The sequence below is a fragment of the Equus quagga genome, chromosome 1, assembly GCF_021613505.1.
Source record: "Equus quagga isolate Etosha38 chromosome 1, UCLA_HA_Equagga_1.0, whole genome shotgun sequence".
Lineage (NCBI taxonomy): Eukaryota > Metazoa > Chordata > Mammalia > Perissodactyla > Equidae > Equus > Equus quagga.
Window position 1 is genome coordinate 116,519,261 of NC_060267.1, and position 15,826 is coordinate 116,535,086.

Sequence of the window (15,826 nt, forward strand, 5' to 3'; positions counted from 1 at the left end):
TGAAAAGGAAGCTTAAATAATGAAAATGAAAGAGTTGATTAATCTTAAGACTTTATCATAAATATAAAAGATATTTAAGTCTTTATCCATGCATGTATCAGCAGGTACATGGTGGAGTGTGTTAGCAAAAGAGATCCCTTGAATTTCAGAATTTACTTGAAAATTCTGACCATAATATCCAAATCAACTGCCATTTCATAGAGAAATGTGTTGGTAAAACATACTCTCCTGTTAAAAAAAAAAAGTGTCAAAATAGAAACAAGAATCCCAAGTGACTCAGGTCAACCCCAGACTTTTCTCCCCATCCAGTTCCCTTACAGCACTAATAATGATAATGAAGGAAGCACCCGGAAACTTGATCTAGTTGTCTTTTCCCTCCTGGGGGAAGGGTTTCTTTTGCTATTGTGTACATTTTAATTGGGATTGCAGATATGGAATGGGGTCTTAAAATTTTTTATGCTTATGTTTTAAAAACTATCTGTTTTGAGAAAGTAAGCTTTACTCGATAGTACACAGATTAGATAAAATTGCTCACTTTGAGTGAAATATTCATACAAGTGGTGTAAAGACTCCTGGGGGCTTATTTTCAGGTTTTTGGTAGATGAGATGAAGGATTAGAGGCTTGGAAACAGTATTAAAAGAAGAAATAATAGAAATTCTTATTTTATACTTAGTTCAGAAAGTACTAGGTTTGTTCTGTTGATCAGATGTCCTGGGGGTAGGGGAAGGCCTTTAAAAATGATATTTGAGATGACCCACCGACAGTGTTTTACCCAGTACCTCGGGAGTAACCTCCACAGCAGCCAGCTCTGAACTTCTGCAAAGAAGAACTTTCTGTATATAGTATGCACATTCTGAAAGAGATGACTAATACATCTTTCTCTAGGCTTATTTTGAGATTCTTTTTGTGTTTGGCGGAACGTGCCATGCCTTTTAAAAAGAAGTTTGAGATGAGGAGTGTTGTGTTAGAAGTCCTGACAGTTTACCCAGAGGAAATCAGAGCTGTCCCTGTGATCTCGTCCCCCTTTTAGGACACCTCCTCCTCTCTTGCTCTGTCCCCTTTTCCAGAGCAAATGTTCAGAAGCATGAGACTTCTTTTCCAGGATTCCTGTATGTTGGTTTATTTTTAAAGCTAATTTTTGTTGAACTATGCACAGATTATAAGTATACAAATAATGAATTCTGATAAAGTGAAACACCCAAATCAAGAATCGAGCCTTAGAGGCTCCCCAGAAGCCCCCTCGTGCGCTCTCAGTCCCAACCCCCGGCCCCTGTAACCGCTCTCCTGGCTTCTGTCACTATCCGTTAGTTTGCCTGTTTTAGAACTTTGTATAACTCAAATAATACGGTGTGTGCTCTTTTGTGTGCAGCTTCATTCATTCATCTTTATTTTTGTGAGGATTCGAACTCAATGTCAATTCCCAAAGTTTTCTTTGGGGCATCTTTAAAAAAATCTGGCAGATTGGCCTGAGAGCGTTCAATCCGGAAAAGGAGCACTGGGAGTAACGAATGACGTAGGAGTAACGCAGCTACGTGATGAAGTTGGGGAACAGGGGAGGTTGGCTGTGAGTGGGTTAGAGGTGGGCGGATTTCCGGAGCTCTGTCCTCTCTGCCTTGGGTGACCAGTCCCCAGACTCCCCGCCATCAGGGCTCCCTGCCAGGGCACAGCCCTCCTGGGTCCAACAAGGAACAGACCCTGTGGATCTGCCTTTAGGAAGGATGTGAATGCTGAATGCCGCAGCTTCTGGGTGTGGCTCCCTCACAGAAGAGGGACAAGTTAAAGAGCCGCCCTGATTATGTCCGTGAGCTATATTGATTGGCACAGCGTGCAGTTGTTTTCTATAAGAATATAGGCGGATACAGCAGGCCTGCCCCCGGAGATGGCCACTTAGTGTTGTGACTGGCTCTTGCGAGGAGCTGTCTGCCCCGTAACTGTGTTGTATCATCTTGTCCCTGTTTTCTCCCTAGGAAAGCAAAGGTTCTGACTTTCTTCAGAGAGCATCTTAACCACAGTTCAGAGTGAGTGGGAAGAGGCAGAGCTTATGTGATCTATCAGACATTTAATAGTTCTAGAAAACCCAAACCAGTGAGTGGGCAGTGCAGTGCTGTTGTTCATCTTGTAGAACAGGATTGTCATTAAGAAACCACAGAATGGTTCTGGTTTAAGTGATTCATGCCATTGCATTATGCACTTAAGGAGACATTTCATTGTGCATCATACCAGTGAGTGGAGAAATATTCTGAATTTTCAAAGTCTTTGACTCCCATCATAATTTGGAGAGCTGCATGCTTCAGCCTGTGCATGTGGTAAACATACCAGCACTTAAGTATTTTCCTGTCAGGATTGTGAAAGCAACCTAGTGCACAAACTTCGTATTTTGTAACCAAGGAAAAATTTAACATTTAGAACAAGCATACAACGAAATAAACACATAAATCACTTGACCCAGTCTTTCTTTCTCAGAATATGCCAGGAAATTGGAAGCAGTCATTTTCATTCTGCTTTCAAGATGGGAAAGAGGAGACAAAAAGGATATATTTGAAAATTTAGCCAGAACTTCCCCTTCTTTAGACCTCAAAACTATCCTGGTATGCCACGTTTGTAATCGTAAGTCTTGTTGTAAAGTTGGAGAGTGAGGGGCTGTGTCCCAGCTGGTGGTCCATGGCACCACAGATGGGTTTCAGGGGAATGGAGTTAGTGGGCCCCTCAGCCTTCAGGATGGCAGGTAGGATGTGGGCCAGCCCACTCACTTCACCCCTTATGCCATGCCAAGCAAATACCGTTTTCTGTGTGTCCCATGACATGAAACAGCTTGGGAAGCATTGCTTTAAATAGACTCTTCTTGCAAGACTTTCTGAGGTGGCGTTTTAGTTGAGTGCTGAATGCGTAGGAACCAGCATGGGAAGACTTGGGGGAAGAATGTTCCAGAAAGAGGGAACAATAAATGCAAAGGCTTTGAGGTAAGAGCGCATTATTGTGTCCTCAGGACAGAGAGAGGGTAGAGAGTTGAGCCAGAACACAGTGTCCTGGACACGAATGGTGGGTGGCCCGCTGAGAAGTGGACAAGGGCCCAAGGGCCAGATCTTATGGGGCCTCGTCCTCAGTGGGGAGTTTGGATTTCATTGTGAGTGTTCTGGGAAGCCGTTGCAGATTTTTAAATGGCGACATCATGATCATAAGATAGAAGTGTAAAACCATAGCATTTTAGACGCAGAGGGGAAACAGTCTGATCCCTTCTCTGCAGTTTATTATGTAAAGGAAACTTTCCCAGGCCTTGCTGTTGTTGATATTTTTGGTGGCGTCATTTTTTCATTTGTAAAATCAAGAACTTGTATGAGATGCCTCCTAATTTCTGTTCAGCTCTGAAAATTTTGATCCTTGTGTGGTCCTAGGGCTGCTGTAATAAATGACCACAATACTAGATGGCTTAAAAAACAGAAGTTTATTCTCTCAACAGTTCTGAAGGCCAGAAGTCCAAAATCAAGGTGTCAGCAGGGTTGCTTCCTTCTGGAGGCTTGAGGGAGAGTCTGTTCCATGCCTCTCTCCTGGCTTCCAGTGATTGCCAGCAGTCCTTGCTGCTCCTTGGCTTGTAGGCACATCACTCCAGTCTCTGCCACCATCATCACATGGACTTCTCTGTCTCTGCCTCCCGTGTCTTCACATGGTGTTCTTAGGAGGACACCACTCCCCCTTGTGTCATTGGATTTAGTGCCCTCCTTAAACTAGTATGACCTCATCTTGACTTGATTACATCTGCAAAGACCCTGTTTCCAACTGAGGTCACATTGACAGGTTCTGGGGGTTAGGACTTGAACATGTCTTTGTGGGGGACATATTTCAACCCACAGCGTCTTTCTTCTGCCACCACCTCAATGGTAATGCCTTCTCCATCTTGTTGATTGACTTCCACTTAGTTTCATGGAATCTAAACAGTCCTTTCATCTGAACAGTTAATAGGTCAAAATACTACACCTCTATCATTAAACAACACTGAATGCCCTTTCACACAGATGAAATGTAGAAATATTGTCAGAGTTGTTCAGGTCTGACATACCCAAAATGTTGTGCTTCATGGAATAATTTTAGAGAAGAAAATGGATTGAAAAGATCTATCTTTCTCAGCCTTGGACCCATAGTTTCTGTTTTCCCATATCCTTTTCTATCCTACAAAGCTTTTTTGGGGTGTGTGTGTGTGTTTTTTAATGTAACCAGCTATTTGGTTTCATTGAAATTATTTATTCCTTGCCTTGTACCAGAAGTTATTTAAAGCACTTCTCTGTGTGTGTGTGTACATGTATGCGTAAAACAAGATGGCAGGTGTAATTAAAGGTGGGGGTAAAAGAAGAAAAAATAAGACAGCAACAGCATGAAAAGGGAGGCAAGAAGGAGCTCCAGGTACATTCCATCATGTCAGGTGGGTCACAGATTTGAATTTCCCAGCAGTCAGTATGGAAAGGGAGACCTTTGGGTTGCAAAATTCCAAGGGTTTCATGGGGCCCGATTTGAAATAGGCTCTGAACACCAGCTTTGGAAATTACAGTGAAGCACATTTCAGCAAAAGCAGTTCTGCTGGGGTGTCGGGGGGAGTAGAAGGAAATGTGGCAAATTTATGAGATTCACATTTTCATCTCTGCTAATTTGATTCGATCTAGCATAAATGCAAAATAATTTCAAGAACAGGATGGGGTGCATTTCTTTCAAACAGTTCTTTATGAACATTGTGCCTTTCTTAACCTATTCATCACCCTCACCCTTCCACTTCTCAGATAGATGTCAGTGATGAAGCAAATGATAGCCTCTCCGGATTTGGATAAACCTTCGTTCACCTGCTAGAAGCATGCTCTTCGGCGTGTAGGATTGCCACTGCAATTTTTTTTTTTTTTTACATAAAGTCACTTACTTTGCTCTATAAATGTTTCTATCTAGTACAGTCACCTATATTTGTCATGCAGGGGGTCCTTATTTCTGAATATTCATTATTCAGGTTTCTGCACTTAGAAAGTTACAAAGAGAAGAAATGGTAGTCAGAACACAAAAATATTCACTAATGATCAAACCACTTGATAAATTTAGCCCCCATTCTAGCATATCATTTCCTTATTGCATCTTCCCCACCCATCCTACCAGTATTCTTTTTGTTTGATGTCTTGCTGATTGTTGATATTGTACAGTGCAAATACATTGCAAATTGAGTTAAAAAATCAAGGATTTCACGAAATCAGTGGAAGTAATATAGGAGCTGTGCTTGAACCACAGGCAGAAACACTGACAGTGAGGCTTGAAAGTGTGGGATTAGTTAACAGTTGAAGAAGCCCCTACAATAGTAGTAAAATTAGTGGAAAGTTTTTATTTTGAATATCAAAGAGCTGATTGGAATCACATGATTGAGAGGCCCCTGAGGAAACTTGACGATGCCCTTGATGATTATTTGTAAAAATTACTCTATAATTTGCTGAAGAAGACCAACCTGAAGTGATGGATGTCATATAGTGCTATAATTTTGTTAGAACAATTTCAAATACGATTAATAATTGGTTCATTCTTTGTTCATTTGAGAATTAGTAAATAGTTGTAATTATAAACTATGTATTAACATTGTCAAATGTTTTATAAACTTATTTGTGTAGTTTGGAAGTTTTAAGGTGAAATCTTAACTTTTTATCACTATTTACTATTAAATTTTGGCCTCTGTTTTATGCGGATTTACTTTAAGTGACTTTGTTTGGTTTTAATTATCCTCCATTTATGAGCATCTCCATTCTCTGTTTCCGCTGTGGGGGGTGTGCTGTGTTGGAGAGAGTCCCCTCAAAATTCATGTGAAGGAGTCAACCCTGCTGACACCGTGATTTTGGATTTCTAGCCTCTAGAACTGTAACAGAATGTATTTGTGATGTTTTAAGCCACCAGATTGTGGTAGTAATGGCAGCCCAAGGAAACTAATACAGATTTTGATACTGTGAGTGGGGTGCTGTTGTAATAAATACCTAAAAATGTGGGAATGGCTTTGGAATTGGGTAATGGGTAGAGGCTTGAAGAGTCTTGGGGTTCCTGATGGAAAAATCCCAGATTGCCTTTAAGGAGACTTTCGGTAGAAATGTGGATGTTACGGGCAGTTCTAGTGAGGGCTCAGAAAGAAGTGAGGAGAGCTCCAGAGAAATCTTTTTTTGTCTTAGAAAAAATATATATCATCACAGACTGAATGGTGCTCGAAGTTGGAATGTTAAAGATGCTACCAGTGAGGTCTTAGATGGAAAAGAGGAACATGTTACTGGAAACGGAAGGAAAGTTGAGGAAAGCTTGTTACAAAGTGGCAGAGAACTTGGCTGAACAATGTTCTGCCATTCAGAAAGTAGAATTTAAAAGTGATGAACTTGGCCATTTAGCTGAGGAGATTTCTAAACAAAGTATGGAAAGTACAGCCTGGTTTCTCCTTGTTGCTTATGGTAGAATGCAAGAAGGAAAAGATAAATTGAGGAAGTAATGGTTAAACAAAAAGGAACCAGCATTTATGATTTGGAAAATTCTCAGCCTGTCCAGATAGAGTGCTCTGGAAATAGGGCTAAGGGTGTGGCTGGACAACTTTTGGCTAAAGAGATTAAGCCTGTGACTCTGGCCTCTGCACAAGTCAGGAATAGAGGTGGGGTCATCCAGAAAGGACTGTGGAGGACTCTCGTGTGTAATGGTGTGGATCTCCTCGACATCCACGGAAGACCAACAAGGTTTTTGAGAATGTTATACCAGCAGAAACACGGCCACCCTAAACTGGAAAGGGCAGGGATGGGAGGAGATGAAGGAAGAATAACTCCGGGGTAGAAACACGGATGCAGAGGCCAGAGTGAGTGGAGCTTCCACCCTGCTGGGCCCCGAGGACAGAACGTCAAGCCACAGAGCCTTATTTTCAGGCCTCAGAAACTAATGGAATTTGACTTGCTGCGCTGTGAACTTGCTTTGTCACTGGCAACTTCTTTATCTTTTCCACTTTCTGCCTTGTGAAATGAGAATGTATACTCTATGTCTGTCCCACCATTATCTTTTGGAAACAGATAACTTGTGTTTTAGTTTCACAGGTTTGTGGACAGAAAGGGATTTTACCCTAGGATGGAGCATACCCAGGGTTTCTCCTAGCCTTGATTTAGAAGAGATTTTAGACCTAGAGTTGATGTTGGAATGGGCTGAGACTGCTGGGGTTGGTGAGATGAGGTGCATGTATATTGCATGTGAGATGAGCATGAATTTGGGTGGCTAAAAGACAGTGCTGGGTTGGATAGTGTCACCCCAAAATTCTTGTCCTTCCCAGAACCTCAGAATATGACCTTATTTGGAAATAGGGTTGTTGTGGATGTGATTGTTAAGATGAGGTCATCCTGGAGTAGGATGGCCCCTTAATCCAATGTCACTGGTGTCCTTTTAAGGAGAGGAGAAGAGAGAGATACATACTGAGGGAAGACGGCCCTGTGAAGAAACAGAGAGAACGCCATGTGATGACATAGGCAAAGTTTAGAGTGATACATGCACAGGCCAAGAAATACCAAGGATTGCCATTCACACCAGGAGCTAAGAGAAAAGCATGGAACAGATTCTCCCCTCAGAGCCCTCAGAAGGAGCCAACCCTGTCAACACCTCAACTTTAGACTTCTGGCCTTCAGAACTGAGAGAGAATAAATTTCTGCTGTTTACGCCACCAGTTTGTGGTAGTTTGCTGTGGCAGCCCTGGAAACTAATACAGGGAGTTGTCAGAAAACCATTCTACTGATCCGTGGACTACATGTTATTTTTCATAGCCCAGGGCTGCGATGGTATTAAGTCAAGTTGGAAATAGGGTGAAAAGTTATTTCATTGGCCCAAACTCAGTATGGCTTAAATAACTCTTGCAATATTTTCTGTATTAAATTAGTAGTTTCTTGTTTAAAGTGATCGATTGTTTCTGTTAATAACTGGGCTGGAGATGGTTTTCACTATCACAGAATAACGGCAGACAGCTCTGTGTTCATTTGTGCATCAACTGGTATTTGTTTTTCATGGCAACTTTCGGAGAAGAGTTTCACTAGCAGCTCCTACTGAGAACTAATGCATTACCTTTTAGATCAGGATCCATAAATGTTCTGAAGTTTGGAACTGGTTTTTTTCAATAGGGAGGAATTATGATTATATGTCACTATCATCAGTGCCCTTTAACAAGAAAGTTGATGGACTGTTTGTTCCCAGATAGAAGCTGAGACTGTGTGTCTGTGTGCTGCATCCTTTGAAATTAAAAGGCAAGTCAGTGTCTTCCATCATCCAGCATGAAGCGTTTCTTGAATTGCCTCACTAGAGTCCTGTCCTACATTATCAGTTGCTGGCTCTTGTGTCAGTATGTCATGCCTGGCAAGTTAGCAGGTTTTGGCAGAGGAAATGAAACCTGGTCAGTTACTACGAGATTTATAGTAGACCTGCTATTGCAGGAAGTGGTGAAAAGTTGATTGATAGCTTGAGACAAAACTCTACAGCAAGAAACAGGATGTGTGCTTTCTATTTATACCTAGTTTTCTTTTTCCTACATTTCAGGGCTCCTTTGGCACTTTGTTTTGGCTGTTTCATAAGGCCATTGATGCCTTTTTTTTTTTGCCCCTAAACTCAGTCACCAAATATAAAATAATTGAGTAACTTGTGTGTGAGCTCAGCCGTGGTGAAGGCAGGCACTTTGCGCTGTTCCCGTTACTCTTTCATGGTGGTTGTATTTCCTGTAACTTGTCAGAGAGCAGTCTTTAATTAAAAAAAAAAAAAAATCCTCCAAATAGAATATTATTTCACATATACAATCAGAAAGAAACTTTTTTAAAAAGTCACATGGTGGGATTACATTTCCAAAAACTTTCTAAGAAAAACCTGTTTTGAGTATAATTTTATTAAAATATGGCATTAGTATGATATGCTTGTCATGTCTCTCTTAAATGCTGAATCTTCTCACTCTTTAATAAGCACATTCTTAACAGGTAGGTGTTCTTCATTTAGATATAAAATATATACTATAAGTACATCTAGTAACTCAGTGTGAGTGTGCATTGAGTGGTATCAGAATGTACCTGGTTTTTGTAAGCATTCTGGTTAACTAATAATGTCACTTGACAAGGCTTTTTGACGTGAACTAGCCTGGTCTGTTTTGAGTGTGACAGTGAAAAACCACTGGCTACATTAAATGAGGTGCTTTCTGAAATGGAAAAGCCATTACAGAGTTGGATTCTAGAATTTACAAGGAGTGGCAGACTTCGACCCAACTCTAATTGTCCCAGAGGTTGAAGAAACAAAAAGGCTACTCTTTCATAGCTTAATTTTTTTCTCCAAAGGAATAATTTCCTTTTTTGCAAACAGTCACTTCTAAGTTATCTGTGTAAAATAATTGAATAGAAACAAAGCCAACTTTCATTCCTTGGGCTGTTAGGGCACCTCCTGGACTGTGATATTTTGAAATTTTTAATCCCTTTTTATCCTAGCATTCTTTAGGGGGGAGTTCAGAATGCTTCTTCTATAAAGTTTCTATTCAGAACTTCAGTATTAATTTAGGAAACTAGCCAGCTTGAGGTAATAAGAGTGGGATAATAAAAAATAGAGATGAATCAGCATGGTAAAGAATCAAAAATGAACATGTAATTCATTTTTACACATCTCAGATAAATGGGTCACTTTAAACATAGTGTAGCGCTAACAGTGAGAAACGAACTTTCCCCCGAAGGATGAAACTTCATGTCAGCTGGTAGCAGGTGCGAGTCCCCGTTTGGGTCACATGGCTCATCCTTGCCACTTTCTTGTCAATTAGAGTTGACTTTTTAGTCCCACTGTGCTTTCTGAAAAGAGCCAGGATTATGGTGAGGGGCTTTGAAGTTCCAAATTTATACTGTTAAAAACGACAGATAGAATATTTTTATAGTAGACAATAACAAAGACCCAGATAGTTTTAACTTGAGAATTGACATATCTACTGTATTCACTAATATTCACAAAAATACCTCAGTTTTTTCCCTCCTACTCCAAACCTCTGTCGTTAAAGCTTAGATGTATGCTTCATTTAAGATTGCCAAACTAAAGGTATCAATCGTAGCTTCTTTGGAGAATTCTGGGCCTTCTGCAAGTCAGAGCTCGCTCATTTGTAAGATGCCGAGTCGAGCTCAAACTGGGAAGGAGTGAAGAATGTGCTCTGAAGAACTGAAACTTTTCGGAGCCCGGGTACTCACGGGAGGCCCTCTGGGGGAGCAGGAATCGCGCTAGAGCTCTGAGGCCTGGGCTGCCAGTCTTGGCTGCCCCTTGCTAGCGGGGTGAACTTCAGCAGGTTTCCTAACCCCTCCAGGCTTCTGTTTCATCATCTGTAATGTGGGGATAAAAAGGAAACTGATTCGCAGGGTTGTTGGTAGGAGTAAGTGCAATGACGAGGACCATCATCCTTCACATATTTGTCATGGCTATTAAAAATATGAGATATATGGTCACTGAAGTAAAAGCTTTTATTTTAAATGTTTTATTTCTAATATTATAATTTAATAAGAGACATTGTCTTCTCTCCCAGGTTCCTTGCTCTTTATCTCTGAAAGCTGTGTGTCATTATCCAGAGGGGACCTCCTTCAGTGAGAAAGATGGCAGTGAACTAGTTGCTAGGCTGACAGGGCCTTGGGGCAGAGATGTTTTAAACTGGTCCACTAGTTCTGACTGAATCCTTTGTCACTGGTCGTCAAGGTTTCAAAATATATGGTGGACATTATCTACAACTGTCTTGGACAAGGATGTAAATTATATTGCAACCATCTTATTCCATGCTTTTAAAGATGTCTCACGCTGATCAGAGCTCACCCAGAGTTTGGGCCCTTTGGTGAATCATTAAGTGACTCCAGCTGATCTCACCTTCATTTTCCCCTTTGCCCTAGCCACCTTTCCTTTTCTAAGCTCTGGAAATTCCAGCACTGAAACTCAGGCTTTTCCTCGCCTAAGAGAAAGTCGCCCATCCATGCTGGCTGTTGCCCTCGTCCCAATCTCCCCTGCTGTGCCTGCCACCCACCCTCGGACACTGACTGCAGTGGAGCGTCTGGTCCTGATCACACCTGTGGAGAGGCAGCTGTGGGGAGGGGCGTCCATGCACAGTCACTCTTCTAAATATTTTGAGACGAAAGGGCCTGAGATACATCTAGGCACTTAGATGAAAATTATCTTTGTTCGGTAGTTGCCGTTGCACTGTCCATTCACTTTGGCTCTCTTGAAATGAAGCCTCATTTCCCCAATATTATGGAATGGACTACACTTTTACAAATGAATTTATGTTGTGAACTCACCCTCATCCAGATTGTCTCAAGACACTAAATTGTTGTGTACACTCATTTAATCTTTGGAGTTAGGCAAACAGAAGCCCTGTCAGCATGCTTACCATTTTCACTCATTGCCACCTTTCTTCAGTTGTCACCTCAGATTTTCCTCTGTAGAATAGTAAAGGGATAGTTTTTGGAGAACTGCAGTATGCTTTATGTTGCTTCAAAAACAAAACAACTAAATGCATCCAAGTTAATGAAAAAGTTTATTCAACATAATATTATAAATTTAGAAAAATATCCTCCGATATTCCATGAAACGGTTTTCTGATAAAAATAAAAAGCACTCCATGCTGCTCTCTAACATTGCTTTTTTGGGGGCACATTTAAAAATTCTGAATTAGGTGTTACATTACATAGGTTTAACCATGAACAATATGCGATGGAAAGTCTCTCTCTCACCCTCACTGTCCAGCTTTCCAGTTCCCACCACACCCTTCCATGTAAGTTAGTGTTTTCTCTAGCTTTCCAGAGTGTATTGATAGATATTCAAGCAAATACAAATATATGTTTTTATTTCTTTCCTTTTTTTAACATTATAGGTACATATACATATGGCATGCCTTTGATGTCATTAAACAGTGTATCTGGGTCAGCCCATGGAGAGCTTCATTCCCTATGCAGCTGTAGACTGTTCCTTTATATGGATCTGCCATAATGTGTTTACCCAGTCCCATATTGATTGGCATGTGGTTGTTTCCCATTTGGGGTATTGAAAATAATGCCATAGTAACTAACCTTGGGCCTGTGTCATGTGGTATGTGTGTTTAACTTCCAGATGTGGTATTGCTGGGTCAGGGCTGTGTACATTTTCAATTCGAAAGCTATTGCCAAGTTCTCCTTCGTAGGGGTTGTACCTGTGTAATCGCTCACCAGCGGGGTAGGAAGGTGCCATTTCCCCCACAGCCTTGCTAGCAGCTTTATCAAATGTTTGCATTTTTGCCAATCTAATAAAAATATATCTCAGTATGACTTTAATTTTTACTTCTCTTATTTGACTGAACATCTTTTCTTATATTTAAGAGGCATTTGTGTTTCCTTTTGTGAGAATTGTCTGCTTATGTCTTTTGCCCATTTTTCTGATGGATTGTTGTAAATTTTTTTTATTTTTTATTTTTTTCTTGGTAAGGAAGATTGGCCTTGAGCTAACATCTGTTGCCAATCTTCTTTTATTTTGTGCCACAACATGGCTTGATGAGTGGTGTGTAGGTCCGCACCCAGGATCCTAACCCGTGAACACTGGGCCACTGAAGCAGAGTGTGCAGACTTAACCACTACACCACTGGACCAGCCTGTGTTGTATCTATTTTTAAGAATTCTGTTAGGAGAATTAGACCTTGCTTTTTCTCAATTTCGTATTAGCCTTTTGACTTTGCTTATGATGGTTGCTTTGTGCTATAGTAGTTGTTGATTTTTACTAGTTGAATTTATTAATCTTTGCTTTTGTGGCTTCTGGATTTCGAGTCATAGTTAGAAAGGCCTTCCTCATTCTGGGGTCATAAAGGAAATATCCTACATTTCCTTGTAATATTTTACTAGCTTCATTTTTTTACAATTATATCTTTGATCTGTTTTGGGATTTCTCCTGGTGTATCATGTGAAGTATGGATCCAACTTTATTGTGTTATTTCTTTACGCTTTGTACCCTGTTGTCCCCAGGCCAGTTAATGAATAGTCCTAATATTTCTTCTTAAAATGATTTTCAAGGTCCAAAAAGTTGGCAGCTCTTGCAGAAGCCTTAAAGGAAGTCTCCGTGACCAAGGCCCAGCTGGGGCTGGAACTGGAAGAGCTGGAAGCAGCAGCGCGTCTTGTCCAGGAGGAGGAAACTGCATTAAAAGCGGCTCATTCTGCTTCCAGGCAGCAGACACCTTGCTCCAGTTCTGAGGCAAGTGATTCGGAGGAGTCAGACAGCAGCACATCGTCTGAGGCCGAAGACTCGGATTCGGAACACGAGGAACTCAAAGATAGCACATCTGAGACACTAACTTGCTTGCAGGATCCCTTTCTTGAGGAAAGCAGTGCCCTGCTAATTGACGACGGTGGGCTGTGCAGAAACGCGGCCAGCCTGGGGTCTGATGCTGGTCAGGGGAAGCCACTTGCCTCCTCCCGGGCTCTCGGGGGTCCTGGGCCTCTGATAGAGGAGCTTGGAGAACAGCTCAAGGCTACAGTTCAGATGACTGAAACCGAGGGCTCTGCTGCCGGCGACCACAGCAGCATGCAGGCCCAACACGACCGGCAGACGCCAAACGACTGACTCTGATGCAGGCCCGACACGACCGGCAGACGCCAAATGACTGACTGATGCAGGACCGACAGGACCGGCAGACGCCAAATGACTGACTCTGAGTGGTTTGATTCATTGTTGAGAATTATCTCAGATCTGGTTTTATGTGCTGAATTAGAATTCTTCACTTTCACTTTGTACTTTTTCTTAGTATATACAGCATGTTTTTTCAATGAGCTAATGTTGATACTTGTTGTTTTCCCTGTTAACAACTTTAAAAATAAAGTTCTAAAGTATTTTTTACCAAATGTAATTGATATTTGAAGATGAAAATAATAGTTCTGCCAGAATCTCTGGAACGTAGAGACCATTACTATTTTTAATAGCTTTACCGAGGTATACTTGACATACCGTAAACTGGATATTTAACGTGTGCAATGTGACATATATTTATACCAAATGGAACCATGGCCACAATCAAGATGACATGTTTCCCCATCATCCCCAAGTGTTCTCGTGCTTTGTTACCCCTCTCCGACCCCACCCCCCATGCCACCCAACCCCCCATTCCCCAGGTGAGCATTGATCTGCTCTCTGTCACAATATGTTCATTCGTTTGTATTCCTAGAATTTAATATAAATTGAATCATGTAATATGTACTTTTTTTTATCAGGCTTATTTCACTCAGGGTAATTATTTTGAGATTCACTGATGTGGCATGTATTGAGAGGGTTTGCTGCTTTTGGCTTTTTCCGTATGTGGGTAGGATTTCAGTGAATAGATCTGTCCCTTCACCTACTGACGGACATTTTGGTTGCTTCCAGTTTTGGGCTGTTGCAAACAAAGCTGTCATGAAGGTTTGTGTGCAAGTATTTGTGTGGATAATATGCTTTTAATTCTCTTAGGTAAATATCTAGGCGTGGAATGAGTGAGCTATATGGTAGGTATGTGTTCAACAGTTTAAGAAACTGCCAAACTGTTTTCCAAAGTGGCTGTACCGTTTTACATTCCCACCAGTAGTGTAGGACAGTTCCGGTTCTTTCACATTCTTGTCATCACTTGGTATGGTCAGTTTTTAAAATTTTTACCATTTTAATTGGCATGCAGTGGTATCTCATTGTGGTTTTAATTTTCATTTTTTAAGACATGTTATGTTGAGCATCTTTTCATATGCTTTGCCATCCACATATCTTTGGTGAAGTGTCTGATCAAATCTCTTGCCAATTTTTTTTAAGCCGATTATTTTCTTAGTTTTGAGTTTTGAGAGTTCTTTATAAATTCTAGGTACAAGCCCTCATTATTAGTTGTCTTTGCATGCCTTGTAATCTTTGGATGCCAAACATTGTGAATTTTCCCTTGTCGGCTGCTGGATGTGTATTTGTATAAATAGCCTTTAGCTTTGTTTCAGGATATAGTTAAGTTGGGCAGTAGTTTGATCCTTGTGGGTCTTGCTTTCATAATTTGTTAGGTCTGGAACAGACCTCACTCTAGGATGAACTGTTTGCCAGTACTAAGGAAAGATTTTTCCATGTCCCGTGAATTGTGAGTTTTCCAGTCCAGCTGACAGAAGTAGGCACCTGTGTGAGTGCTGAGCGCTGTTCACTCCAATCCTTTCAGGTGGTTTTTCCCCGGCCTCACTCACACGTGCTCATCCATAAGTACTCCCTTGACTGTAGAGCGGAACCCTTTCCAGATATCTGGGGTCCTCTGCAGCTCCCTCCTCCCTGGTACTCTGTCCTGCAAACTCTAGCTGCCTTGATCGCCCTAAGCCTCTGGCTCTGTCTCCTGAACTCTGGAGTCCACTAGATTCTGCCTGGGTCGTCCCTCCCTGTGCAGCCTGGACAGTCTTTCAGGGCAGAAGGTGAGGCACTCATGGGGCCCACCATGTTTTCCATCCCTCAGGATCACTGTCTGTCATTGCCTGATGTCCAGTGTCTTGAAAACTGTTGTTTCATGTATTGCTTCTGTTTTTCTTTTTTGGGTATGTCAGGTGGGAGAGTAAATCTGGTTCCTATTACCCTATCTTGATTGGAAGCATAAGTCTCCATTAATATTTTAAATGTGAATTTTCCCACTCAAGTATATGCTCCTAGGAAGCAGGGTCTGTGTCGTGTCTTTTTACCACTGAATCCTCAGTGCCCATATTCTCAGCGCTCCATAAATATTTGTTGAATGAATGAACAAGTGAAATAAACCAATTTGCTTTGGGGAGGAAATGAAATGAAATCTGATATGTATTAATCTCAATAGCATTTTGGTTTCAAGAAAGGGTA

At 41.3% G+C, this 15,826-nt stretch overlaps 1 protein-coding gene across 2 annotated transcripts in view; it reads left to right on the forward strand.

Annotated features, from left to right (window-relative positions):
* The window catches only part of SHQ1 (SHQ1, H/ACA ribonucleoprotein assembly factor), a 95,659-nt gene extending 80,992 nt beyond the window's left edge, over nucleotides 1–14,667 (forward strand). For both annotated transcript variants that reach the window (XM_046650455.1, XM_046651110.1), the window contains one exon: nucleotides 13,036–14,667. In XM_046650455.1, the coding sequence (XP_046506411.1) occupies nucleotides 13,036–13,582 (547 nt within the window). In that variant the 3' untranslated portion in view covers nucleotides 13,583–14,667. The remainder of the gene's footprint in view (nucleotides 1–13,035) is intronic.
* The last annotated feature ends 1,159 nt before the right edge of the window (nucleotides 14,668–15,826 follow it).